The sequence below is a fragment of the Apteryx mantelli genome, chromosome 3, assembly GCF_036417845.1.
Source record: "Apteryx mantelli isolate bAptMan1 chromosome 3, bAptMan1.hap1, whole genome shotgun sequence".
In the NCBI taxonomy this organism is placed as follows: Eukaryota; Metazoa; Chordata; class Aves; order Apterygiformes; family Apterygidae; genus Apteryx; species Apteryx mantelli.
The window spans coordinates 138,490,463-138,513,504 of record NC_089980.1 but is presented as its reverse complement, the minus strand read 5'-3'; the positions used below and the strand labels follow the sequence as shown (position 1 = coordinate 138,513,504).

General features: G+C 66.1%; 2 protein-coding genes across 7 annotated transcripts; one reads left to right on the top strand and one right to left on the bottom strand.

Moving 5' to 3' along the window:
- Positions 1-234: 234 nt before the first annotated feature.
- POMC (proopiomelanocortin) lies at positions 235-3,691 on the top strand. The gene is made up of 3 exons (XM_067294876.1): positions 235-382; positions 1,778-1,923; positions 2,802-3,691. The coding sequence occupies exons 2-3, from the start codon at positions 1,798-1,800 to the stop codon at positions 3,405-3,407; spliced, it is 732 nt and encodes a 243-aa protein (XP_067150977.1). The 5' UTR covers positions 235-382; positions 1,778-1,797; the 3' UTR covers positions 3,408-3,691.
- Positions 3,692-4,756: 1,065 nt separating this feature from the next.
- On the bottom strand, positions 4,757-21,221 carry EFR3B (EFR3 homolog B). 6 transcript variants are annotated; one of them, XR_010883919.1, is made up of 23 exons: positions 19,014-19,049; positions 15,088-15,164; positions 14,847-14,974; positions 13,613-13,763; positions 12,291-12,412; positions 11,775-11,924; positions 11,390-11,524; positions 11,161-11,239; positions 10,717-10,852; positions 10,472-10,633; positions 10,020-10,131; positions 8,984-9,035; positions 8,673-8,845; positions 8,143-8,218; positions 7,872-8,033; positions 7,426-7,557; positions 7,244-7,311; positions 6,572-6,884; positions 6,113-6,161; positions 5,889-5,992; positions 5,709-5,758; positions 5,289-5,578; positions 4,757-5,055 (listed from the first exon to the last, which is right to left on the bottom strand). XR_010883919.1 is itself a non-coding variant. In XM_067294873.1 (23 exons), exons 1-23 carry the CDS (start codon positions 19,018-19,020, stop codon positions 5,473-5,475), a joined length of 2,454 nt encoding a protein of 817 aa, XP_067150974.1. In that variant the 5' UTR covers positions 19,021-19,049; the 3' UTR covers positions 4,757-5,472. The 6 variants fall into 6 exon arrangements, 5 of the variants coding, with proteins under 5 accessions (XP_067150974.1, XP_067150975.1, XP_067150972.1 ...); XM_067294873.1 differs by having other exon boundaries at positions 4,757-5,578; positions 5,889-5,995; positions 6,572-6,663; positions 6,757-6,884; XM_067294874.1 differs by having other exon boundaries at positions 4,757-5,578; positions 6,572-6,663; positions 6,757-6,884.
- Between the last annotated feature and the right edge of the window lie 1,821 nt (positions 21,222-23,042).

Sequence of the window (23,042 nt, the reverse complement as noted above, 5' to 3'; positions counted from 1 at the left end):
CCCACCCGCCCGGTGCCGAGCTGCAAACGCAATTAGCAGGAAAGCTTGGCCCGGCTCGCGGGGAGCCGATAATCCCCGGCGCGCGCCGCAGGGCCGGACACGGCGGCCGGCCGCTCGTCTTTTGTTTCCCTGCCCGGAACATCGCCGCTCGTCGCCCCCCTCCTCCTCCTCCTCCTCCTCCTCCTCCTGCCCCCCGGCCCCTTTCCAGCGCCGCTTCCAAAGGTCTGCCCGGAAAACCGCCGCGGACGTTACGCCCCGCTCCGAGCCCCGGCGCGTGGTATAAAAAGCGCCGGGGGGCTGCGGCCAAGTCGCAGACGCTCGCGGGGAGCGCGGGAGGAAGAGGAGAGGCGGAGGAAGGCAGGCTCCCGCCGCGCAGCCGCAGGTAAGCGCCCCGGCTCCGAAAACCCTGAAAAAAACGGGCAAAGGGCTCGACGGCCGGCGAAGGAAAAGCTGCCGACGGTCCCGGCGCGCTCGTCGCTGCTGCCTCCCGCGCTGTCGCCGGCTGTTCGGCGCCGAGGCGGATCGCCGGCAGGCAGCGAGCCGAGAGAGCGACAGGGAGGCAGTAAAACACGCTCTTCCCTCAGCCCGAACCGCTGCGATATCCCTGCCCTGGCTTCCCGCGCGCCTCCGTTCAGGGCTGCTGTTTGCCCTGCCGTGCGCCAAGGTTTCACGGCCCCGGGGACCGGGAACGGCACTCCTCCCTCGGGGCACACGCTCTGGGCCAAAACGAGATGTGCCTTTATTTTTGGCATGTGGGACGGGGTTTGGTTTGTTGGTTTTTTTTTCCTCCTCTTGCAGCGAGTTAAATGCAACTGGTCGGGAAAGAGTTATTATCTTCTTTTTTTTTTTGCAAAAAGAAAAACACCTGAGCAGTTACTCGCATCATCGGCGTTAGTGTATTTATTTCTGGCGGCTTCCCCAAAAGGAGAGTCCATAGCTTTCCCGTTCCCTGGGTCTCCGGAGAGCAGGTCCAGGGGGGCATCTGGGAGCTCACCCCAGACTTGCCGGTTTCTGGATCTTCAGCCGCCTTTGGAACCTTTTGCACGATTTAATATAAAATGCTAATATCTGCCCTTTCATTTAATGCTGTTTAAATCCTACCTTGATACGACCGTTTGCAGCTGCGTCTCCCAGCAGGCAGGAGTTTCGCAGCCGTCCGAGGGGCTTCGCGGGGCAGATGATATCCCGCTCCGGGGAGGGAGGCAGAGCAGGTTGGGCGCAGGAATCGGCTCGCAGGCAGCAAGCAGGCTGCGAGGCGCCGACCCCCGAAGCCAGCCCGGGAGCGCTTTCCAGCAGCGACGTAACTCATCCCGCCGCGGCTCTCGGGAGACGATCGCCATCCTCGCAGGCAGCGGTTGTCACCCGCAAAGGCGGGTTGCGGCGCCGGTGACAGACACGGCGCGAGAGCCGGGCTCCGGAGAGATGCTTTTTTAACTGGGGAAGGAGGAGAAGGAGGCAGGGTTTGCACTGCCGGCTTTTCACCGGTCGCGGAGCGGCGGGACGGAGCCCGCTGCCGCCTGCTCTGGGTGTAGATTCGCTCCTCTATGCATTGGCATCTCCTGCAAAATCACCCTCGTGCTCCTTGAGCATAGGTGGGAGACCCACGTTGCAACGAGCTTTTAGGTCCTCGGGGAAAAGGCATGGGGGAGGGAGGGGGAAACTTTGGGAAAAGCGTATCAAAGGAAGCACGGAAAAAAAATCCCATGGCCGACCGGCGGGAAAAGGAGGGTTTTTTTGCAACGGTTCGTTTGCAACGGCCGCTGCGCTGTCTCCGCAGGCCGCGCGCCGCGCGCCAGGATGCCGAGCCCGCTCTGGAGCCTGCCCGTGCTGCTGGGGCTGCTGCTGGGCCACCCCGCCGCCGCCCGCGGGCCCTGCTGGGAGACCCCCAAATGCCAGGACCTCGCCACCGAGGCCGGCGTTTTGGTAAGTGCAAGGGCCGGGGGGGGGTGGGGGGGACCAGCATCGCTCCCGCGCGGTGCAAAGCCCCGGTGCGGGTATCGCCTTCGCCCTGTGCCGGAGGGTGCTCGTGCAGGGCCGCCCGCTCTCGCCGCTGACGGGCTGCCCCTCTGCAGGGGCTGCGTTTGCAACAAGGACCCGGCTAAGCGGGGGTTGCTCCAAGGACGCGACTCCCCCAGCGTCCCCGGGTACCTGCGCCCCGGCGGGTCCCCCCCCCCCTTTGCAGCCACACAGGGCTGATTTGGCATCTCTGCAGCCCCCAGCCCCAGTTTGGCATCTCTGCAAACCCACCCATGGTTTGGCACCTCTGCAACCTCTGGTTTAGCATCTCCGCAAACCCACCCAAAGCACCCCTGAGGGTGCTGGGGCTACATCATGCCCCTGCTCAGGGAGGGTTGGGGCCAGATGCCTTCATGGTGCATGCAATTGAGTTGCAGCTCCTGGATGCACATGCAATTGAGTCGCAGCTCCCAGGCGCACGTGCAATTGAGTTGCAATTCCTGGGTGCACGTGCAATTGAATTGCAGCTCCTGGATGCACGTGCAATTGAGTTGCAGCTCCTGGATGCACGTGCAATTGAGCTGCAACTCCTGGATGCACGTGCAATTGAGTTGCAACTCCTGGATGCACGTGCAATTGAGTCGCAGCTCCCGGGCACACGTGCAATTGAGCTGCAACTCCTGGATGCACGTGCAATTGAGTTGCAACTCCTGGATGCACGTGCAATTGAGTCGCAGCACCTGGGCGCACGTGCCGCCGTTCCGTCTCGCGCAGCGATGCGGCGCCGGCCCCCCGGCGAGCCCGCGGGCGCCCGGCCGCAGCCTTCCCCCGTCTCGCCCGGGCAGGTGTGCGCCAAGGCGTGCCGCGCGGACCTGTCGGCCGAGGCGCCCATGTACCCGGGCAACGGGCACCTGCAGCCGCTCTCCGAGAGCGTCCGCAAGTACGTCATGAGCCACTTCCGCTGGAACAAGTTCGGCCGCAGGAACAGCAGCAGCGGCGGCGGCGGGCGCAAGCGGGAAGAGCTCGCACTCCCGGCATCACCTCCCGGCGGCGGCGGCGGCGAGGAAGAGGAGGGAGGCGGCCCGGAGCGGGAGGAGAGCAAGCGCTCCTACTCCATGGAGCACTTCCGCTGGGGAAAGCCGGTGGGCCGCAAGAGGAGACCTGTCAAGGTCTACCCCAACGGCGTGGAGGAGGAGTCCTCCGAGAGCTTCCCGCTGGAGTTCAGGCGGGAGCTGCCGGCCGGCGGCGGCGGGATGCTCCCGGAGGAGGAGGAGGAGGAGGAGGAGGAAGGCGAGGCGGAGAGGAAGGACCGGCCGCATCCCTCCGGCTGGCGGGCGCCCCTCAAGGACAAGCGCTATGGGGGCTTCATGACCTCGGAGCACGGCCAGACCCCGCTAGTGACTCTTTTTAAAAACGCCATCGTCAAAAACGCCTACAAAAAGGGCCAGTAAAGGGGCGGAGGCGGAGGGGCGGCTCCCGCCCGCCGCGGCCCGGCGTAGCTGTAGTATCCCGCTGGCATGCGTCCCCCCTAGACCCCGAAACCGCAGAATTCGCTCACCGCGTCGCTGCTCCGGCTTACGGCTCCGAAGCGGTTTTGCCTCCCGGCGCCGGGGTTGGGAGGAAACCTCGCTCCGGCGGCCGGGCGCTCGCGGGAACCGGCCACCGCTTCGGAGCACGCGGGGTTATTTTCGTATTTCCACCGAGCTGTACAATACTGTAAATGACGGATTAAAAAAAATTCTAAACATACTTTTTTTATTATTTATTTCTTTCTTGCAAGCTCGCTTGCTCTCCGCGCTGTCTCTGGGTCCGTCCGGCACCGTCCGCCGGCTTTTGCAAAAGGGCTCGTGCGGCCCAGGGGTGAGAAAAACCAACGGGAAAGGGAAATGCTGCAAGGTGGGGGGGCAGAGAGCCAGGACTGGGAAAGGCACCTGGAAATTTGGGGGGGCGGGAGGGAGAGAAGGGGCAGTTTTGCAAGCAGCGGAGGTGAAACGAGGCGGTCGCCCCAGGGCGTCGCACGCCGGCAGCTCGCGGAGGCCGTTTCCGACCCGCTCCGCCGCTCGGATTATATCCACACCGATAAACTCACCACCAGCAGCCCAAGGGCAAAGCCGGCTCCACGCGGAGACCGAACCTTGGGCGACTAGTTCAAGTTGCCCTAAAAAAAGTTGCCCTACGCGAAGCAGAGCGAGGAGCCGAGCGCTGCTGCAGCCCGTGCACGGCCGTGGCACGCACGCGCATTTTGGCACCCCGAATACCCAAACGGGCGTTTTCTAGCCCGTTTTTGGCCAGCCGGGTGCAGAGCCACCGGCCACCGCCGCGTATTTGCGGAAGCAAACGCAGGGATGGCATTTCCCGGGCCGTTTCCCGCGACGGGAATGACGGGAATGTCCCCCCATGCCAGTGCCGCGCGGGCGCAGACAGACCAGAGCCGCTAGCGTGGCGACATCGACATTTATTTGGAAAGGGCAGAAAGATGGTGCGTTTGGGAATAACCCCCGGCTCCGCGCCGCCGCCGCCGCCGCGCCCCGGAACGGGGCCCCGAAACACCCGGCTTCGTACAAATATACTTTATAATATATACATCCACGCGTATCTAAACTAAATGTGATGTACAAAGGGGTCACTCACACGGTGGCATTTACAGGTGGCGCTTGGGTCCCCAGAACATCCGATGCAGAGCACAAAACCGGCGCCGGCTCCGGCAGCGGGAAGAGGGGCCGGGCAGGGCGGATGGAGGGGGGCAGCGGGCACGGCGCCGAGCTGGGAACGCAGCCCCAAAACTTCCCCAGCCCCCCGACCTTGGGACACGAGGGGACCCCGAGGAAAAGGGTGAGATGGGGGGGACTGCGGAGAGCCGGAGACCCGAGCCGGTTTCCAGCCGGAGCCTCCTTTTCCTGCCCCTTCCTGCTCCTTCCAGCTCGCGGTTTGCTCCGATGGGCTGGTGCATCCCGGTTTCGCGTAAAGCCGGGGGAAGCCAAACTCCCGCGGTTTTACCGCCACCTCTCCTTCGCCGCGGGGGCGCAAAGGGCAGCTCCCCCGCGCCGCCCCGCAGCAGCGCTTCCACCACCGCGCGGGGACGCGTTTTTGGTTGGTTTTCTAAGCAGAATAAGCAAAAAACCCTTTTGAGCCACTTGCGGAAGGAAGCGAATCCCAACGCATCCCTGCGGGAAGTCCCCGCTGCCTGCGCCTAATGGGAAGTGAGCGGCGGCCGCGGCACCCCCGGGTCCCTGTGCAGCGTTATCCTATCCCAACCCCAAAACGGGGCAAAAAGGGGGATAACGCGGTGATGCCCGGTGGGACCGGCGCCGCGCCGCTGCCGGCAGGCTCACAAGGATGCGGGCTCTCCCGCGGCGGGTGTTTCAGGACGGGCGGCGCGGCGGCATCCTCCGGCATCAGCATCCTCCAGCATCCCACCGCCGCAGCAGCAGCATCCTCCGGCATCCCGCTGCCGTGGTGGCGGTATCCTCCAGCATTCCACCGCGGCGGCAGCAGCATCCTCCAGCGCGGGCATCCTCAGTACACGCAGAGATCCGGGAACTTCATCTCGTACACCGGGATGGAGTGGTTCTGGGGCTGGCCGTAGGCGGCCGTGATGGTGCCGGAGGGGCTCGGCGGCGGCCTGGATGCGGCGGGGAGGGAAGGAGGCGTTTTGCGCGGGCGCAAAACCCAACGCGGGCAAGGCGCTCGCGGGTCTCGGGGGGGGGGACGGAGCCGGGGAGCCGCGCTGGACCCCGGGCGCCCCAGCTCACCGTATGGTGATCTCGAAGATCTGGTTGAGCTTGCTTTGCAGCAGCGTCGCCTGCAAGAGAGGGAGGGCGGCCGTGGCGCGGAGGCGAAACCCGCAGCCGGAGCACGGGGCGCGCGGCGGTGGGGACGGGGACGGGGACGCGAGGGGCGACGCCGCGGCGGCGGCGGCGGCCCCGACTCACCCGGGCGCCGCAGTGGGCGGCGATCTCCTCGAAAGGGGCTTTCTGAAACTTCTCCACCACCTGCCGCCTCCGCTCCCGCTCCTGCTCCTCCACGGCCACGCTGTCTGCTGAAGCGCACCGGTGGCAGCTCCTTCCCGGTGCCCTCGGCCCGGGATGGCCCGGGAGGAAGGCGCCCGGGGCGCAACGGCCGGCACCCGCCGCCGGCACCCACCGCCGCCGCTTACCTATCGCCTTCTTCAGCGTCTCGTAGGTGATCTCCTCCGCCGGGGCTCTCTGGAGGAAGAGGAGGAAAGCAGCCGAGGCTGAAGGCATGGCGGGGACCGAGGGTCACGGGGACCTCGGCTCGTCCTGGAGCAGCGCCCGGCGCCGTGTTCCTACCCATCCTTGAGGAGCAAGGACACCTTTCCCGGCAACCTGGGCTCTGCCCAAGTGGTTTTCCAGGCTGGATTACCCTGGATTATGCTCCAAAGTACAAAACAGGCACAGGGAAAATAAAGATTCGTCACGCAAGCGGCGGCGTGAGACCCTTCCTCCTGCGCCAGGACCAGCTCGGACACGGACAGGGGTATCGGGGGCTCGTTCGTGCAGCCAGGGGGAAAATTAGAGAGGGCTTAAGCGTGCAGAAAGCCGTAGAAAGCGCGCGGTGCCGAGGGGACGCTGCCGCCCCCGGCGCGCCGCGGTACCTCCTCTCGCTCGGGACTGTTCCTCGACTCCACCTCGACCTGCAGGGAAATGGTCTCGCCGATGCTCTTCCTCTTGGACAGGCGATCCTCGTCTGCGGAGCGAGGCGCAGGGCGCTGAGCGCGGGGCCGGCCCGGAGGACGGCTCAGCGCCGGGGCTCCGCGCGACGCCCCGGGGAGGCACGTACCCGTCAGCTGGGGGACGTAGGGCGTGCTGAGCCGGTCCGAGTTGTAGCCGCTGCCTCCCAGCACCTCGCTGATCTTGCTCTGCCGGAAGAAGACCTCGGGGCCCAGGCGGTCCAGGCTCCTGCTCAGCCTACGGGGAAGGGGGAAACCCAGCGGAGATGGTGGCACCGCTCCCGAAACCGCGCCGGGGTGCCGGCCAGCTCCTTTGGGGGCAGGAACGGGGGGCTGGCACGGCTTCGCCGGGTTATTTCTGCGCCCATCGGCACAAAACCAGAGAGAACCCGAAAAGCCCTCAATCGGCCCCGACTCATCGCGATGGAGCTGGGTCGACCCTGCGCTCGACCATGCCGAGCATCGTTCCCAAACGGGAGGGGAGGCAACCGCGGGCACGCTAAGGGCTGCTAATCCCGACAGTGCCCGCGCTCTCGGGGCTGCCGATCCCTTGGGACCGGCCGGCAGGAGAAGGCGTTTTCCAGCGGAGCCTCCTACCTGGGTCTCTCCACAAACACGTCCTCGGGGAGCAGATACGGAGCCTCCTTCTGCCGCATCTGGATGACCTGCGAAAAGGAAGCGGGGAGCCGAGTTCATCCCCCGTGGCTGGCTGGAGCAGCCCGGAGTGGCCCCGGACACAGCTCCATCCCCATCCCCGTGCCCTCGCTCGGCCCGCGCACCTCGTGGATGTGCTGGCAGAAGGTGGGCACGGTGGTGAGCTGGCTGATGAGGTTCAGGTAGGCTGCGCCGAGGGCGTAGAGCGCGCAGCGGTTGTACGCCGGCAGGTTGTCCTCGTTGATCTGGGCGATCTCCTGCAGAGGAGACACAGACCCCATAGGGTGGGAATGGCCAAGGCGCCGGGAAGGTCCCACCACGTTTCAGAGGTCCAGACTCCAAAACTGGCATAAAATCCCCAATGGGATTCCAGAACTGGCTCAGCCCCTTGTTGCAGGCTGCTATCTCTGGCCAGCATCCCACCACAAGGCCACCTCCAGCCCTTGGCCACCACAAGGCAAACCTCCAAGCCTGCTTCGTTAATGCCCTCCACGAGCTCCCACGGGAGACCCTGCCCCGGCCACGGTCCACGCGCCCCATGGCGCTCAGCCGGGCTCCGCCACGAGCCTACCTGCACCGCCAGCACCAGGCGGATGAGGTCCACCACGACCTCCTCGTTAGCCAGCTCGATGCTGATGAGCACCAGCATGCTGTAGAGCGCCTCGTAGTGAGCCTGCACGTTGCTCTCCTCCTTGCAGGTCAGGTAGATGTGGCGGTAGAGCTGCTGGGCGTGCTGCGGGCACGGGGAGTAGGGGGTCACCTCGTGAGCGCCCGCTCCGAGCACCGCAGGAGACTCCCACCAGTCGGCGTGAGGACAGCTCGACCCCAGGCCCCAGCGCTACCTTCTTCATGAAGACGGTGTCTTGGCGCGAGCACTTGTCCACTTTCAGCTTCAGCACGGAGATGTCGCTGATGGTGCTGCAAGGAAAGGCCAAGGGAAGCTCGGAGACTGGCGGAGGGAGGACGCGGGCTCCCCACATGCCTCCAGATCTGCTGCCGGGGAAGAAGCTGTCTAGGAGAAACCGAGGCGGGAAGCCAGCGGTGGGTTTTAAAACCCAGCTGAGCAATTCGGACGTCCAGGAGTACCAAGCCAAGTCACCAGAGGACTTCACATCGGTGGCACTCGGAAGTACTAAGCCAAGTTGACAGCAAAAATGCACATGCAAAACGGATTAGCAGGAGCGCATCAAACCCCACGGAGATATCTTCATCTGGGGTTACAGTGGCCTTAGGATCCAACTTTGTTCCTCTCCAGAGCACGGCTAGCTAAAGCCAGCGCCGGCAGCGCCAGCACCCGACGGGACGGCCCGCGGGGACGCGATACGGCCAACGAAGCCAGCGAGGAGGCGACGCTCGAGACGCTGGGAGATACCTGATGGCGGAGAACTTGTGGCGGTTCCCGTGGCGGTCGATGAAGCTGATGAGGATCTCGAGGACGAAGAGGCGGATCTCGGCATCCTCCATGAGGGCAGCGGAGAGCAGCCTGTCCAGGAAGGAGCTGGGAAGCGCTGTGAGCATGTTGCTGCACTGGAAGCCCAAGGAGACCTGCAGCATCGAGGGGGAAGGGGGACAACACGACAGTGCCACCCGGGGGGGGGGTGGTTAAAACACACCGAGAAACGCAGGCAGAGAAGACCAAGTGGTTCAGGGTCGCTGGATGCAGGGACGGCGGCGCGTCCGTACCTGGAGGAGGGACTTCAGGAGCATTATCTGCGTCAGCCGATTCCGGTTCTCGCTGCCGGGGAGAGAAGAAACGAAGGGTAAAACCTGGGTGAAGACACATCAACCCTCCTTCCATCCCGCACACGGTCTCAGCTAGGATTTAAAAACTCTCCTGGAGCAAGCTCGCGAGCGGATAAACCGAAAAGCAGCCCGGCACGTCCAGCCTGACACGGAGAAGGTTCGCGGGAGCAAATCCAGGGAATTACCCCAGCGGGAGCGCGAGGCAGAGCGGGCGCCAGGGATGGCTGCTGGCTCGCGGCGCCTCTCCCGGCAGCCGGCAAAGTCTCTCTCCTGTCACCGACAAGTGGGAACAGCCTGACCGCGCTCCGGAGATAAATATAGCACGCCGATCTGTTTGCGGCTTTACCTCCGCGTCTCAGCGCCGTTACCCTCGCTCCAAATAGCGCTCTCATATGCTGCTCCCACACTTCTCCGGCAATTATGCCGTTTGGGTGTTTTCCTGCCCTTCCTCCAGCTCCAAATGCCGGCTCCCACTCGGCGCCGACAAAAGCTTCGAGGAGGCTCAGAGGCAGTGCCGGGAGCGGCCGGTCCTCCCTCGCAGGGCTCCCCCGGTTTTTATTCCTTCTTCCCTACTAATTTTGGGCGAAGCCCCGGGACCGAGCTCCGGGCAGCCAAATCTCTCGCCGGGCCCCCCCCCAAACCGGAGCGGCGGAGTCTCCTGCAACGTCGCTGCCCCTATCGCCCTTCTCCCGGCGATGCTCCAGCGTTTCAAGGGGCCACCGGAGAGCGAAGCGTTTTAAGTCAGGATGCGGCCTCGCTCCCCTTCCCTTAGTCTCCAGGGGAAGCTTCCGATACTCAGCCTGCCCAAAAACGCACCCGCCTCCTACCCTGACCTCGAAGCACCACCACCAGGCTCCGGCGGGATCGTCCCATCCTCGCCGGGCACAAGCCAGCCCGCTCCGCGCGTCCCAAGCCTTCGGGGGGAAGCAGGGCGGAGGGGAGGAAGAGGAAGGGAGGGAAAAGCATCCGTCCTCACCCGGCTTTGCCGGCCTCGACGGCCTGGTGCAGGGAGGGCAGCGGCACCTTGCTCATGATGAAGAGCATCACCTCGGAGCGCTGGTAGGTGGGCAGCGTGCTGGCGAAGGACCCTGCGGGCAGGAGAGCGCGCGGGCAGCGTGCGGGGCGCAGCCGGCGCCGGCTTCCCGCGCCCCTCGCCCTTTCCGTCGGGGCGGTGCAAAGCCCTGGGAAAACCCGGCCCTGCAAAACGCCTCTTCCCCACCCCCCCCCCCCCCGCACCAAAATCCTCGGGATGCCCGTGCTCCGTGCCCTGCTTTTCGGGGGACGGCACATTCCCCGTCGTCGCCGCGGGCTCTGCTCCCGCCTGCCCTCTCCTCCTCCTCCTCCTCCTCCTCCTCCCCTTTCCCCCCAGGGCTGCGGTTCTCCGGCAGAAACGCGGCGTTTCCCGCGGCGTAAGCGGGAGCGTCCCACCTATGGTCTTGATGACGGCCTCCTGGAACATCCTCTCCTCGTGCTCCTTGATGATCTTGGTGCCGACGCTGCCGGCGCCGTCGTAGCTGCCGGTGAGGGCGTAGTCGATGCTGAGCCGCAGCTGCCGCAGCAGGGTGTTGAACACCTCCAGCACCGTGGGGCCTGCGCCGGCGGGACGCAAGCGACCTTAGTGCCGAGCAGCGCCGGGAAGACCCGGGCCGTCGTCGGAAGCGTCGGCCGCTTACCCACGGATCCGGAGGCGGCGATCACGGCCGCCTCGGAGAGCACCTCCACGATGCCGGCGCGCACCGTGGCCGCGCTCTTGCTGTTGGCGTCCAGGTGGCCCAGGAGCTGCTGGATCACCAGGTGCGAGTGCTGCGGCTGGAGGGAGAGCGCGGGCGTCGGGGCGGGCGCCGGGCCGCGCATCCCACCCGCCTGCTCCTCCCGGGTGCCGACGGAGACAGCGGCATCGTTCGCGCGGGGGGAAGAAACCACCCTAAAGGGCTGCTCGGATCTACGGTTAATCCCGGAGGACGTCGGGGCGAAGGGATCTGCTTCGGGCCAGGGTTTCCCCGAGGCGTTTGGGGCAGGTTGGGGGGCTGCTGAGGGCAGGGTTTGGGGGGCAGGTTGGGGTTGGGGGGCGCTGGGGGGGGGGGGGGTCCAGCCCGCTGCGAGCGCCCGCGACCCACCTGGATCGAGTACATGATGATCTTGAAGCAGCGGATGGCGAAGGTCTTGGGCTCCCACAGCGAGTGGTTATCCAGGTGGCTGGAGAGAGACGGAAACCAAGGGGGGGGGACGGTGAGCGCAGGTGCCCCGAACCCCAAAACCCGCCGGAGATGGCCCGGAGCCGCCGGCTGCCCGTTTCCCCCGTGCCTCAGTTTCCCCCACACCCAGAACGCGGGGAGCGGGACTCACATGAGGACGGGCTTGATGGCGTTCTTGATGTTGCCGTAGGCGGCCCGGCCCAGCAGCTCGCGCAGGCAGCGCTCCGCCAGCTCCGCGGGACTCTCCTTCTCCTTCTCCGTGGCTTGCAGCGGGGAGGGCGAGCGGCTGCGGGGAAGCAGAGGGCGGCGATTTATTGAATTTAACGGCGTTTCGGCAGGCGTCGCTCGCACGGCGGGGGGGGGGGGTCGGCCGGCGGAACGGGAGCGCGCAGGCGGCTCCGAGCCTTTGCAATCGGCACGCTCGAGCCGCCGCTTCATTTTTCCCAGCCCGGTGCAAGACGCGGGCGCGCGGGAGCCCCGCAAGACCCCGGCGGAGAGCGGAGAGCGGCGGCAGCGGCGGCGCGGCGGGCGCCCACCTTTCGGCCTCCTCCGCGTGCTGCAGGTTGAAGAGCAGCGAGGGGACGATTTTGTCCATGTGCTGCGGGTCCCAGATGTTGGCTTGGAGCTCGTCGTTCACCGTCTTCCTCACCACGCCTTGCAGGCCCTTGATGCCGGACATCCGGATCCTGGGGAACAAATTCGCTCTCAAAGTCTCCGCTCTCCGGCACGGCAATGCACGGGGAGGGGGTTTTGCTGTCCCCCCCCCCCCTTAATTCCCAGCAGCTGGAGAGCCGAGGTGCACCCAGGGGGATGCAAGATGCTCGGGAAACCTAGACGCCTTTTGCATCCTTCGGATCAAATATCCTAAGGCAGGTTGAAGCCTGCGAGAGGCGTCGATAAAAACCTCCCGGCGCAGCAAAACTCCCTGAAACCTCAACGCCCGCCGCTCCCGCCGGAGGAAATAAATGCATTTAAGTAACCGGCTCCGAGGTTTCCCTATGGTCACACACGTCTTGCGCATCGAACGGGAGCCGAGACGCCGGCACGCTCACTTGGTGCGGACGTCCGGGTCGTCGTGGCTGGAGTGGCACATCTCGCTGAAGCGCGACACGAAGAAGTCGTAGCTGCGGTGGTACGACGGCGTGTCCTCCTCGATGTTGGCAAACTTCACGAACTGGCAGCGGAGAAAGAAAGACGGGAAGGGGGGGGTGGAATGTCAGCAGCGGAAAGCCAAGCCACGCGCGAAATCCCGCTCCGAACGGGCCGCCGCCGCGGGGGCAAACCTCCCCCCGAGGGCTCCCGGTGCAAAGGGCTTTTAAAAAGGAGGAAAAACGCCAAAAAAATAAAGAGCCCAACGGCACGAAACCCCACCAAAGGTCTGCCGCGTTATTCCCGCGCCGGCTCTCCCTTCTGCCAGGGGGACGCGGGGTTCCCACGCTCGGAGCCGGCGAACCGCGGCCGGGGATGCGCGGGGAGGGGGGAACCGCGAGGAGCCCGGCTGCTCCGGCGACGCGGAACGACGGCTGGGAAGGAAGGGATAACGCAGCCGCCTATAAATACAGCAGACACCAAAACATCAGAAGGCGAACGCGAAGGAGGGGGAAGAGCTGCTTAAATTAAAGCTCGGCATCGATCCGGGGAGGGAAAAAAATAAAACGGGAGCGGCGGCGGGCTGGAAATGCAACGGCGGCCGCACGGAGGAGGGAGGCTGCTCAGCCTTTGCACCTCCCTCCATCCCCAGGGATGCCGTGACCGTTGCCTTCCCCGAATTCCCACCCTCGTGCCCACGGGGTGGTTTCGGAGCGCGGGTTGCATCCCGCTCGCTCCCGCGCGGCTCGGAAGCGCCGCTCCTGCCGGCCCCGAAACGCCCCGTTCGGCTGCTGCCAGCGGCCGCCAGCTCCGAGCGAGCGATCGATGCTCCGGCTTCTCCCGGCGGCTGCGGATTAATAGGTTTGCCGATGGGCAGCGTGTCAGCGCTTTCGATCGGGAGCGACGAGGAGAAGGGGGAGCGCGAGGTCTCCGCTTCGGCGGAGCCAACTGCAACCCCGCGGGCTGGGAGCAGCCCTGGACCCCTCAAATCCGGGGGCTGAGCCGTCTCCGCGTTTCCCAGGCATCTCCACCTGCATCCCTCCCGCCCCGAGGAGGACCGGCTCCTAAATCCGCTCTTACGAAGCGCCAGGGACGGATGCTCAACAGCTCGAGCTCCGGGGTGTCGGCGACCCAGCGCCCCCAGTAAAGCCCAGTGACGAGCAGGTGTCTCCCAGCTGAAGGACACCAGCAGCTCGCATCCCGTCAGCTTCTCCCCGCATTTTTGCAGCCCCGGGGTCGGAGCGGGGCGCTGCCGGCCTCCTCCCGGCGCGGCGCGGCCGCTCACCGAGTTGGTGCCCAGGATCTGCAGGTTGGGCTTCTCCGACTCCAGCAGCTTGGCCACCATCTTCAGGAAGCTCTCCACGAAGAGGTTGATGCTCTGGCAGTGGCAGGCCATGAGCAGCTGGTCCAGCGCCTCCATGGCGATGCACACGTACCTGGGGAGCGCAGCGGGAGTCACCATCCCGACATCCATTCCCCCCGGCTCCCACCGGCAAAGCCAGGCTAATGCCAGCCTCATCCCCGGGGGCAAAGCCGGAGCGGAGAAGTTTGCACGCGAAACGGCCCCCACGTGGGGAGGGGGTTTTTTTTAGATGGAAGCGGCTGCTCTCGGCATCCCTCCTCCGGAGCGGGGCGGCCGGCAGCACCTCGCATCGCTCCCGCGCATCCCTTGCCCTGATGGATTTTGCACCCCCCGGGGGAGCGCTGGGTTTTGCAGGGAGCGGGCTCGGCGTCCCGGCATGGGGTGCACCACGCCGGCGGCGGAACTGGACCGAGATGCTCCAGAAAAGCCGCACCGAAATCCGGCGGCGGTGGCAAGGGAAAAGGTTTTGCTCCTGGAGGGTTCGGCTGCTCCATGTGCCCGGCGGGAGGCTGCTGGGGAATAACCACGGCGGTGCAAAGCCGGGACCAAGGTGCTTTAGGTGGGGAGCAAGCGAGTCGGCGCTCGGCGCGGATGCTAATCCACTTCCCATGCCGATTTCTCATCCCGCAAAGCGCGTTTTCATCGACGCGGGAAGCTCCCGCAGGAGCGGCGTTCCTCCAACGGGAGCTGCTGGCGATCCTTGTGCGCCAGGGCCAGCGTTACCCTTCTCCCAGCATCCCGGATCAAAGCGGACCGGCTCCTGCCGCGCTCGGGGCGCCGCTCCAGCCGAGCAAAGATTTGGCCAGAGGCGTTTGCTCCCCGCGCCGGGATTCCCCGTGCCTCCGTCCCTACTGCGGAGACGAGGCTCGCGGTCCCTCCTGTCTGGGCGGGGGGCATCCGGACCGAGACCGTAACTTGGGATTTCAGCGGGAAGCAAAAATAAGCAGCGTTTCTGGATCTCTGAGGCTCCTGCCCACCCGTCAAACCGGGTTAAAACCGGCCCGGAACGGGGAACGAATTTAAAAAAAAAGTATCGGGCTGCTTTTTCTCGGGAAAGGATGCTGGAAGCGGCGCCGGCGCGACTCGTCCTCCGGCGAGCACGAGGCGGCAAGCGGAAAGAGGCGCCGAGCGCCGGCCCCGGAGCGCCAGCCCTTACCCGTAGCGGTGCCGGCTCACGTCCCGGATGAGGCGCTCGGAGAGGTAGGCGCCGATGCGATCCAGCTTCTCCGGAGCGGAGAGGGCATAAAAGGTCAGCTTCTCCATGTTGGTCTTCACCAGCCCATCCTGCAAGAGAGCAGCTCGCGGTCGGGCTCCGGAGAAAGGGCCGGATGCTGCCGCCGAGGGCGAGCGGAGCATCCCGGCGGAAGCGGAGCAGAGCATCCCATCCCGGCGCTCACCTCCGGGTCCTCGGGGAAGATGTTGTCCACCAGCCTCTTGTAGCGGGGCCGCAGGGCGCCGCAGCAGCCGCACACGCCTGCGAGACAAGGCACGGGTCGGCGGTGCCGGGACGGGATTCCCGCGCGGAGACGCCGGCGGCGGGAGGCGCCTGCGGTTCAGGCGCTGCCGCCGGGATTTCGGCCCTTTCCCGGCACCCGGGACCTCGCTTTTAGGGATGCCTCGGGCATCGCGGCGGCCGGTCGCCCACCCGAGCGCGGGAATCGCCGGAGAGAAACGCTCCCAGTCCGTCGCCTCCCGCGCCCTCCCCACCTTCCCAACATCCCTTAATTCCTTTCTCTTATCATATATATATATTTTTTTCCACATCTGCTCGGTCGCTGCTCTCCCTCCTCCCAGCCCCTTCCCTTCCAATTAAATGATTGATTTTCCTCTTTTATTTTTTCCCAGAGCACCTTTAATCCGGCCTCTCAATAAATTCTCGCGGTCCGTTTGCACCGATGACCCGAATCCTCTTAACAAATCCAGCTCCGCGGCCGGGATGCCCGCGGGCCTTATCCCACCTCGGCAAGCCCCGGCCTCGCGGCGCCGCGAGCTCTCCCTGCCAAACCGCCGGGAATTTCCCCCGGGAAACCCCGCGGCCAGACCCCCCCTCCACCTCCCGCAGCCGCGCCGCGGATCGCCCCGGCTCCAGAAACGCCGTTCCGGGGTATTTTTAGGTGCGGTGCACGTTCCCTCCCGGCATGAACGAAGCCGAAGTGCGGACGCAGCGGGGATCCCGCTGATCCTAATTGCGTAATTAAGGCTAACGGCTTCGGTCTGGCAAAGCGGGAAGCCCGGGGGAGCGGCTCGCCCGGAGGAAACGCGGCGGCCGAGGCCGGCGCCCGCGCGGGAAACCGGAATCAAAAGAATCAAACTAAAGCGACGCAAAAGGTCCCGCAGCAGCCGCTTCCATAAATCCAGGGAGCTCCCGGCGCGGCTGCCGAGTCACGGAGGCGGCGGGGGCGTCGCGGAAGCTTGCGGCCCTATTAGCCGACACCGGGGATTTATTTATTTAACAGGGGCGCTCCGACTGATTGCAAATAAATCTTAATTAATTGAAGCTCGGCAAAACTCTCGTTAAAGCTGATAGCCCACCAAGGGCGCTCCGGGAGCTCCGGAGCCGATGGGGACGCCTCCGGCGGGACGGAGCAGGGCGCCCCGGGGAAAAAATAAAATAAAAAAAGGGAATAAAATGAGGGGAAGGAGCGGCGCTGGCGGAGCTTTTCCCCGCGGGAAAAAGCCAAGCGCTCTCCCGCGGGAAAGGCCTCGCTCCGGCGCATCCTCCGAGCCGCCGCTGCCGCCGATTTAAGCGGCGAGGGAAAAACGGCGCGGAAAAACCAGCAGCAAAAACGCGGGTTTTGCCCCGGTGCCACCCGATTGCCCCCCTGTTCCCGGAGGATGCTCCGAACGCCACCGCGCGAGCCGCCCCGAATCCCCAATTTGGGAATAAAGCCCCGGGCGCAGCCGCAACGCCGAGCCGCCAGCGAGCCGCCGCGGCGCGGGAAAGCCGCCGGCACCAGTCCCTTTTCCTCCGAGGGCGCCGAATTAATTTGCAGATCGTTTAGTTAAAAAGCGCAGGGAAAAAAAAAAAAAAACTAAAAGAAAGAGGGAATAAAAAAAAATACGGAAATCTTAATTGCATTTCGCATTGCCCTGCAGAGCGCCGTCGAGGCGGCGCGGAAAACGGGGCGGCCGCGGCTCCGCGGCCCAAAAAGCCTCGTTTCCCCCTGCTCCGGCTGCCGCAAAAAGGGAACCTGCTCCGCTTGCAGCGTGGGAGGACGCGTGCGGAAACCCCTTTTCGGGTGGTTTTGGCACTGAATCCCTCCCTTCCGGAGACGGCGACGGAGCGGCGAGGGTCGGCGGCGGCGCTCGGTTCCCGCGGGGGCTCCCCGGTTCCCGCGGGCAGCTTGTTGCGGCTCCCCGCTTCCCTCTTCCCGTCGGCCGCCTCATCCTTCCCGCAGGCCGGGAGATGGTTAAAAAAAGAGATTAAAAAGATCCCGATAATCCCCCGGGTGCCTAACGCGCCTATCATCCCGAGGATCTCCTGGAGCTTTACAGCTCCCAGCCGCCGGGGAACCGGCTTTCATCCCGGCACGGCCGGCTCGGCGCTTTGCCAATAGGGAACGAGCTCCAGGGGCGACCGGAGCAGGGAGACCCCCCCCTTTCCCTTCCCAAACGGGCAGCGGGGCCGGATCCCCCGCAGCTCCCGCGCGCGGAGGATCAGGAGGACGGTTACGTGCTCCGGGCTGCCGCAGACAGCTCGGATGACGGCAGGCAGCTGCCCGCAAATTCCCGCTGGCGGGCGGCAGAAATTGCCAAAAAATGACAAATATAAGGGGGGAAAAGAAAAAATAAATCAGCGGCAACCTGGAAGCAACTCGGATGGGAAAGGAGCCAGCCGGAGCTGCCGCGGAGGAGCCTCGCCGGCACCGGACGGATCCCGGGAGCAGGATGAGGATGCTCCGACCCCGGAGGTGGTCCGAAGGGAGCTGCTGCGGGCAGGCGGGCAGCGTCCCCCCCCCCCTCGTTTTGCGGGTGGAAAAATACCAGCTGGGAGCCCGGAATGACTCAACAGAGGCCACGGAGGAGCCGGCGGCGGCACCGGCGCGAGCGGAGGAAGCGGGGCGTCCCGCCGGCGCGTCCCCCCCGCCCCCCCAAACCCTCGCCCCCCCCCCCCCGCTTTCCCCCCCCTTCCCAAAGCCCGCATCCCCCCGGCACCCTGCCCGCCAGCTTCCCCAAATCCCGAACCCGCCGTGCGCCCGCCCCTCCGGGACCTTGGGAAAAGCGGGCTCGGCCCGAGCGCCCTGGCGGCTCCCTGCGCCCCCCCGGGCAGGCGGGCAGCTCCGAGGGGCTCCGTCCGTGGGAAAGGATGCTGGAGCGCGGAGGATTTAATCCCCCGCCACCCGCCCGGCCCCCCAACCCTTCCGGAAAAATAGGAAAAGCTCGGAGCGGCTTAATGGCAACGCGCTGACCCTGCCGTGTTTGGGGGGGGGGGGCCAGCTGTGCCGCCAGATGTTCCCCGTTAGGCAGGAGGGACGCGCCGGCCCCGGGGGGTCACCGTCACCCCCCAAATACCCCGGGGTGCACGGTGCCATCCAGGACCGGGGTGCCCCCACCCCGGGGATTGGGGTGACCCCCCCCCCGCCGCCCCAGCGATACGGGGGTGCACGGTCCCATATAGGGTCTGTACGAGCGGGCGATCCCCCAAAAAATGGGGAGAGGGGGGGAACGGGCAAAGCAAGGTCGCCGGGAAAGGGGCAGCGCCCCACGGACGCGGCAGGGGGCGATGGGGGTCACTGCCCCACGGAGGACACCGGTGTCCCCCCGGCCCCGGGGGGGGGGATGCATGGCCCTACTGAGGGGGGGGGGGACCCGGTGCCCGGAGCCCCAGGAGCCGGGGGGGGGGACGGGACGCACGGCCCGTGGGGGCCGGTCCTGCACCGGTACCGGACCCACATGCCCCAGCCCGACCCCCCCCCCCCCCCGATGCCCCGGTACCGGCCCCGCACACACATGCTCCGGCCCCGGCGCCGCCCCCCAGGACCGGCTCTGCACTGCACCAGCCCGGCTCCGCACGGGGCCCCGGTACCGAGCCCAGTCCTGCAGGGGGCCCCGGTACCGGCTGCGGCACCGGCTTCTGCACCGCACCGGCCCGGCGCCGGTACCGGCCACACATGCAGCGGCACCGCACGGTGCCCCGGTACCGACCCGACATGCACCAGCCCCGCACGGTGCACGGTGCTGGCTCCGGTACCAGCCCCACATGCACCGACCCCGCACGGTGCACGGTGCCGGCTCCGGTACCGGCGCCACATGCACCAGCCCCGCACGGTGCACGGTGCCGGTACCAGTACCGGCCGAGGCTCGGCGCGGCGCGGGCACTCACCGTACATGGCCGCTGCCGCTGCCCCGGCCCGGCTCCGCTCGGCTCCGCTCGGCTCTGCCCCCCGCGCCGGGCGGGGGCGGCAACGCGGCGGCGGCTCCTCCCGCCGGCCCGGCCGCAGCGCCCGCCCCGCCCCGCCCCGCCCCGGGGCCGCTCGGCTCCGCTCGGCTCCGCCCGAGGCCGCTCGGCTCCGCTCGGCTCCGCTCGGCTCCGCTCGGGCCGCCCCGAGGCCGCTCGGCTCCGCTCGGCTCCGCTCGGGTGACGCCTCGGCTCGGCTCGGCTCGGGCCGGACCCCGGCGGCGGGCGCCGCACACATGCCCCGGGCGCGGGGACAACGCTGCAGGAGGGGCCCGGCTCCCCCTGCACCCCACGCCGTGCACCCCGCTTCGTGGGCCCCTCACCACACACCGCGTGCCATGCGCCCTGCGCCCCACACCCTGCGCCCCACACTATCCACTGTGCTACGCACCCTGCGCCCCACGCCGTGCACCCCGCGCCCCACGCCACCCACTGTGCTACGCGCTCTGCACCCCAGCACCTGCACCCTGTGCTCTGCGCCCCGTGCCACGTGCTCTGCACCCCGATACACCCTGCACCCCATGCCATGCGCCCCACACCCCACACACCCCGTGCTCCGCACCCTGCCCCGTGCGCCCCGCACCGCGCGCCGAGCACCTCGCACCCTGCGACGTTCACCCGCCGGTCACGGCGGCAGCGCTCCCACACGGCACCGCACGGCGCTCGCCGCGTGCAGGGCCGCGCCAGCTCCGCAGACGCGCACCCCAAAACGCGCACCCCGGGCAAGCCCGCCACCCAGGGGACGAAGCGGGAACACGGAGAGAAACCCCCGCGGAGGCGGCCGCAGGGCTCGGCCCCTCTCCCTTGCCTCCGGTTAGCACGGCCCGGCACCGTGCGGCACAGCCCAGCACAGGACGGATCGCCGTGGCGTGGCGCAGCGCAAAGTGACACCAGCAGCGCAGCACGGCACGGTGTGGCACGGCACGGTGTGGCGTGGCATGGCACAGCCCCACACCACCCGGCCTGGCTCAACACAGCAATACGCTGCACCTTGCAGCACGGCAGGGCACAGCACCGCATGGCACAGCACTGCACTGCACAGCAATACGCTGCATTGCGCGGCACAGCACAGCATGGCACCGCATGGCGCAGCACTGCACGGCACAGCAATACGCTGCACCGTGCGGCCCGGCCCAGCACCGTGCAAGACAGCGACACGCTGCACCGTGCGGCCCGGCCCAGCACCGTGCAAGACAGCAATATGCTGCACTGTGCAGCACCGCAGGGCACCGCACAACAGAACACAGCAATACGCTGCATTGTGCAGCACGGCAGGGCACAGCACCACGCGGCACAGCACCGCACAACACAACACAGCAATGCACTGTATTGTGCAGCATGGCACCGCATGGCACCGCATAGCACGAGACAGCATAACACAGCAATACGCTGCACTGCGCGGCACGGCACAGCACAGCGCACTGCACCACGGCACAGCACCGCACCCCAGCGCCTTGGAAAGCTCCAGCTGCAGGATTTGAACCTGCGCCGCGAAGCAGGCAGCCGCTAACAGGCCTGGCCTGACCCCGTTTCCCCCCTTTCCCACCCTCTTGGATGGCTTCCGCCTCTTTTTCCCAGCCGTGACCCTGCCAGGCAGACACACATCACCCCTCCGTGAGCCCCCACTGCACCTCTTCCCGAACGGCAGAGCCCCCATCGGAGCCACCTTTCACTTCCCAATGAGGCAGTAGCTGGTGCCTCCTCGCAGGGAAATCACGGTTTAATTAAAACGTTTCCGGAGTGAGTCTCTCCTGCCGATTCCCCCGGGCGGTGGAGACTTCAGAAGGGAAGAGCCTAAAGCCAAAGCTGGACACAGCAAATCCCCCGGGGTTGGAAACCCTCGTCCCGTCGCGCAGGGGGATCGGAGGCCGTCGGCTCGCAGTGCCCTGCTCCCGGGAAGCGGGAATGCCGGATGAATGCCGGCCCGGAGCGTCGCCGCGATGCCCGGGGCCAGATCCTGCCCCCCCAGGGTGGCCTGGCACCGGAGCCAGGATGGGCGAGGCCAAGCCATGCAGCCGGCACGTGGTTCTTCCCGATTTCCGGCACGAGCCAAGGGGGGAGAAGGGTTAAACCCTCCCTGCCGCCAGCCCCTACCTGTCATGGCCACGCTCGGCCGCGCCACGCCGGGGACCCCGAGGCACGCCAGCCTGGCCGGCACGGATCCCAGCACGTCTCTCCGGCTCCAGGAGCCGGCCGGCCCCTCGCCTCTCCGCCAGCCGCCGGGCACGGGGAGGAGGGGGGGGAATGATGCCGAGTCGCTGGGGGCCCCGGATGCTCTCAGGACATGTGTCCCCTTCCCTGCCGAGGGCTTGGAAACGCTGCGCGGGGCTCGGCACTGAGACAGACCGCTGTGCCCGGAACCCCTGGTGCCTGCTCCGGGGTGGCCCGGAGGGGACTCGGCTCGCGGGCGCTCGGGGACGGCAGCGACCCGGAGGCAGCCGGAGCAGCCGCAGTCATGCCAGGAGGAGACGTCGGGCGCCGGGGGCACCAACCCTCCTTTGTCAGGCACGTCCGTGCCCGGTCTGTCTGCTCCCTCCTTCCTCGCATCCCCCCGCTCCGCCGCGGTGGTTTCCATGGCCACGGAGCTGCTGCAGCGAAGGCAGCGGAGGCTCGGGAACGGGGCCCCAGGGGCTGAGGCGCACGCGGGGAACAGCAACCTGCAGGGTGCTGGCCGGAGCAGGCCGCCTCTGTCACGCAGGGAGAAGCTAGGAAGAAGACGGACTTTGCACCAAAATTGGCGGCAAACCTCTACCGCATCCGTGGGGACAGGCCCAACCTGCACGGAGGGAACGGACCTTTCGACCATGCGTTCCTCCTTCAAAGCAGCAACGCCTCTTGGGCCCCTCCAGGAACAGGGAAGGGATTTACTGGCCTCCCAAAACCTGAAGGATGGACCTGGATTCCCAGACAGTGCTTCTCTGGAAGGACCCCTCCGCGGGCAGCACAAACAGCAGCGAACGGCTGGATTTGTAAGAAATATCAACATCCGTATGAACGGAAACGTCTGCACGTGGATGCAGAAGAGCAGAGGAAGGGTTAAAGCAACCGGCTTTAATGGCCACAGAGCATCGTGTGCCTGGTTTCAGCAGACGACTAGACAGCAGGAAGATGAAGAGCTAAAGATAAGGTGACAAGAAGATGAAGGACAGAGCTGGAGCCGTAAAACACCCAGAGATGGGAAACAGAAGTACGCAGAGACTTGGGACTTCTGGTGAAGATTTATGAGATGAGATAATGAGGCAGAAGATCCCAAACAGCACATAACAGACCTGTCAAAAGCAGCTCCTCGCCACCAGGCAGGAGGAAGCCAGGAGATGCTGCGGGGACTCAGCAGCCAGCATCCCTCATCCGCGTGGCACATTAGTGACCCTGGCAATAGCCCCAGCACCCACATGTGGGCGCACATGAGGATGCGGGTAGGAATGAGTGTGAGATCAAAATCACCTTCCCCGCCTTTCCGTGGAAGTGCTCTGCCATCCCCAACTCCAGACAGGGCCTCTTGCCAGCCAGACAGCTGCTCCCAGCAGGATGCTGACGGGGGTTGCGGGATCAATAAGCTCAGGGCATCCTGGCCAGAGAAAAACCCCTTCCACGTGCATCTCTATCCTGACGGTGAGTCCCCAGAGAGATGCCCAAACCACGTGGGCCCTGCATGGGGATCTCCTCCGCAAGACACAGCCGTGACCGGACCTGGGAAGGGGGACTCAAACGCCAGCAATGGCTCCTTATGAACCACCTCCCTGGGGGGACACGTCCCTGTCAGCATCTGTGGGCTCTCCTGGCTCACAGTCCTCATCCAGGCTAGGTGAAGGGGAGGCCACAGAGCTGCCGCATCCCCCTCCCGGGGCCTCGGGGTTTGCTTCCAGGTGTGATGCAAAGATTGCTCCTTCTTGCCAGGTCCTCAGCAGACAACGAGGAGCAATTAAAGATGTTATGTGCAACAAGGGCCCCTGG

Bases quoted from the DNA above. Each gene is read 5' to 3' on its own strand.
- EFR3B (XM_067294871.1), bottom strand. The intron at 8,219-8,672 runs GTATCTCCCAGC...CTTTCCTTGCAG, and splicing joins CACAAGTTCTCCGCCATCAG to CACCATCAGCGACATCTCCG. The intron at 5,759-5,888 runs GTGAGTCGGGGC...CCTCTCTTGCAG, and splicing joins CCGCCCACTGCGGCGCCCGG to GCGACGCTGCTGCAAAGCAA.
- POMC (XM_067294876.1), top strand. From the start codon at position 1,798: ATGCCGAGCCCGCTCTGGAGCCTGCCCGTGCTGCTGGGGCTGCTGCTG. The intron at 1,924-2,801 runs GTAAGTGCAAGG...TCGCCCGGGCAG, and splicing joins CCACCGAGGCCGGCGTTTTG to GTGTGCGCCAAGGCGTGCCG.